This window comes from Asparagus officinalis, chromosome 1, assembly GCF_001876935.1.
Source record: "Asparagus officinalis chromosome 1, Aspof.V1, whole genome shotgun sequence".
Taxonomy (NCBI): Eukaryota; Viridiplantae; Streptophyta; class Magnoliopsida; order Asparagales; family Asparagaceae; genus Asparagus; species Asparagus officinalis.
The window spans coordinates 115,398,842-115,402,832 of record NC_033794.1 but is presented as its reverse complement, the minus strand read 5'-3'; the positions used below and the strand labels follow the sequence as shown (position 1 = coordinate 115,402,832).

Here is a 3,991-nt window from a genome sequence, read left to right as displayed (position 1 = left end):
CCCCCCCCCCCCCCCCCCCCATCAAAAAAAAAAAGCAAACACAAAAAAGGCAGAGATTAAGGTAGCACTCCTATAGTTTTAGCCATGAGCATGATGCACTGAGTAATTGACCCATATGTACTTATTTTTTCGTATTTAACTTGGAGACAAAATGTTAAAAGAATTTGTTTGGCCCTAAACTGAAGTGTTATTACATATAAAAATGATAGCCTCACCCTTTTAAATGAACCCTATTTGGACAGGACATATTTTTCTGGATATTCAGTGAGCTCAATTCTTTTTTTTAATGGTTTCTTTGAAGCTTCTCCTAGTACGTTTTGCCAGTACTTTGGTTATTAAAGCATGTCTCCTTTGTTTTTTGTGTTTAAGTTTTTCCCATGTGGCCTTGTGTATGAAAGCATGCCATTATGTTCCCGGCTAAAAGAGCTGATTTTATTATGACTACCAGAGCGCCATGGTTCTTTTAGTATACTCCATATGTTCATCTTGTCAGTTTCACTTCTTATGTAGAACCAATTGGAGGGGAGATTTCAACAGTTTATGAATCTGGACTCATCGACAAAACTCCGAGAACATCTATGGAGAAGAGGCTGGTAGAGCAGCTAAGAGATAGTAAATTTGCAACATCTACTGCTGAAAAATCTCAAAAGCAAGGATGCTATTACACAGATATTCCCCATGTTGTTAAGCATAAAGACATTTCCAGTGAAGAACTTACCTCTTTGAACCTTGACAAAGTATGTCCCTTTCACTTATCTAATCTTTAGTCTTAACATCTAATTGCATGTTGCACTGAATTAATTATATTTATCTGGTAAAAGATGGAGTTTAACTGGTAATATGCGCCATCAGGTTTCTGTAATGCAATTTAATCTACTGGGGACTTCTTCGCTTTCCATTTTTCATAGAGTTTCTTATTATTAAATTAACTTTTATTAGGAAATAATCTTCCTTTTGGTGTGATGCTGTTCTGTTACGACTCTCTAAGATCAAGGAAAATGGCAGTGGATATATAGAAATTAAGATTTGAAATTGGCCTTTTTCTTGGGAGATAGAGGGTATGAGTTAAGGTAATTCCCATGACAATTACTTGAAAAGGAACGTACCTACTTTGCAAAGTGTTACAAACCAGTAGCAAGTTGCAAAAGAGGTTCAGACCCCAAAACCAAATTTGTGAAATTACACTACCAAAAAACCACCAAAAAGTCTCAGAAAGCGGCACCTAAAACAAAAAAGGTCCTTAAAACAACCTTCTTGAAAAAATAAAAAAAAGAAAGATAATCTTTGCCAATGAATTCATCGTAGCTTCTTATAACTGATTAAACTGTTCCCAATGAGTGAATTCTAAACTTGTTGATTCTTATCATGACATAATTGCAATGAATTTGGAGTATTATAAGGATAGTAAGATGGAATCAAGGACCATGTCCTTGTCTATTTAATACAGGCAAATCGTGCATCTAACTATTAGAATTTTATATCGTATCACATTTAAAATAGTTCAAATGTCAATATTATTATTTTTTGGGTGAAGGATTAACAACTTATTATTCTTTTTTAATAAAAATGCACGTGAAGAAGTACTATAAGAGCAGGACCTTAGGAGCATATCTGTGTAAACTGGATGTGGGAAAATAATGTTCATAGGACAGGGAATATCTGTGCTTAATCTGTCTTCTTTCTTGACTATTTTATATAGTTACATCTCATATTTCTGTATGGTTTGCCATTAATCGCATAATTCTTCAATAATTCCTTCGGTAAAGGACTCAAGTTGAAAGGACATCTTGAGGAATTGTTTTGTGACATAATCAGCTTGAAGACTGATATACCTCTTTTTCAAGGCTTAGGCATTAGCAGTTTCTTCTGTTGAAGAACTTGCAAGTGACTTTTTAAGTTTGTAAGCACAGTAAGGCCTTTTTTGGCAAACTACTAAAACTGGTCCAGGTTCAAACCTGGTCCAGTTTTAGTATCTTTTTGTGACTAGGAAAAGTTGGGCCGGAGCTAGCCCAACTGTTTTAGTTCATTTTGGAGGCTTTTAACCAGGCTAGAATTGAACCAACCCCTACCTAGTTCAATTCTGGTCTGGTTAAAAACATAAAAGCAGGCTGGCCCAGTTTGGAGAGATTTGCCAAACTAGCCCTAAATTGTTTTCTGCAGCTTTTTCCAGCCATGACCATTGTGATATGGTAATTTCATCTTGTCATCACTAGTTAATTATTTATGTATGTGTTAAAAACTTTAGCCGTAGCTTATTCATAGATGTAGTTGTGGTTGCCAACTATTCTATTTTGAAGTTAAAATCTATCCATTCAGCGATTTAGTTCATACAGTTTTCTCTTCTTTATGTCCTTGTTTGCAGATCAACCTATAGGTCCTATACAGACAATTAAAGTAATTTACGACCTTCCCTGGTTAGACACCTTCTTGTGTTAATTGTAAAACAAGTTACCTAGTACTTTGTAAATCTCAGTTCAAGTCAATCATTTGATTATATTTATTAATTATCAGCCAACTTACGATGCAAAAGATATGAAGTTTTTATTAATTATGTTTATTGCACTTGTGTCTAGACAAAATTACTGGAAGCCATTCTGATGAAAGACTTTCGAGGTGATGAAGATCTTCTTCTGGGGGAACTGCAATTTTCCTTCATTGCCTTCATGGTAATTATCCACCGATTGTATTTTTAAGTTGATTGACATGATTCCATCTTAATAAGATTTCAAAGTATGCAGATGGGACAATCACTTGAAGCCTTCCTACAGTGGAAAACATTACTTAGCCTTTTATTCAGTTGCACAGAGGCAGTAAGTACTGACTGTCTTATCCAAATATATTAACTTTTAAGGAGGGGAACTGATTGTAATATTAAATTAGCACCTTTCTCTTGGGTTATTTTTTTGTTGCTATGTTATGGAATTGACGTGATCTATTTTGCTCTTTTGCTGTATCTTTTGCTTCAGATTATATGCTATTTCTTATGTTAATACTGTCATTTTTTCCCCTTTCTAAACTCTTTTACTTCTAGAAGAATTGGGGGCCTGCTTGATTCTTGACCAAATAAAGTAGGTTTTTTGCATGTCAATTATCTTTTCTATGATTTATGCTGAACTTCTGTACTACTCATATTTCCTTACTCAGAAAATTGGCCTCAGTCAAGATGATTGATGTCAAGTTTACAATTGTTTTTGTCTCTTTCACTCTTCATGTTCGAGCCTTATGCTCCATAGTCCACCCATTGTCATAAGAATGGCTAAAATCATTATGAAGCTTGGATTATTTTGAAGTCAGACTACTTGGTACAGTTGATAAGTTTTTCATACTATCACATTGCATGGCTATCTATATCACTCAATCAAAAATATGTATGGATGTAAAGTGGGCCTTTAATTAATAACGAAATGGATGTTCAAAGTTTTTCGGTGTTTTATTTTTCATGGGCCTGCTTAAAATTTGCTTTGCAAAGCCATATCACTAATGACATGTTTGAAAATAAGTGTCAGGAATTGAGAATTGAAATTGATGAGTGGAATACATTAAGAGATAGGATAATGAAAGCAATGATTAAAGCTTGTCATCACTCGAACATGATTAAAGCTTGTCAACAATTGGTTTATATGTTAATATATAAAATGCTTAGTTAGGATTACCAGATAATGCATCTAGTCACTTAAGACTAGATTTCACCCCTTAAGATCCTAATGGACTAGAACTTCTTAATAAGTCTCTACCCACTGAAGACTAGATTTCACTCCTTAAGATGCTGACAGAATAGAACTTCTTAGTAAGTCTCTACCCACTGAAGCATGGTATTAAATATAGTAAATCATTGACCATGATTTTCAATGCTAAAAATTTGACACGCTCTTTCCTAGATTAAGAATCACAATCATATACCATTTTATGGAGAAAACTATCTCAATGAGATTATTGACGATGCAATAGAATTAATCCGATGGTTGAACAAGAAGAATATACGCTTTTTTTT

General features: G+C 34.2%; 1 protein-coding gene across 1 annotated transcript in view; it reads left to right on the top strand.

Annotated features, from left to right (window-relative positions):
- The window catches only part of LOC109829118 (protein AAR2 homolog), an 18,982-nt gene that overhangs the window by 10,439 nt on the left and 4,552 nt on the right, over positions 1–3,991 (top strand). Inside the window, exons 6-8 of the mRNA XM_020396223.1 lie at positions 511–737; positions 2,574–2,666; positions 2,739–2,810. Of these exons, the coding sequence (XP_020251812.1) occupies positions 511–737; positions 2,574–2,666; positions 2,739–2,810 (392 nt within the window). The remainder of the gene's footprint in view (positions 1–510; positions 738–2,573; positions 2,667–2,738; positions 2,811–3,991) is intronic.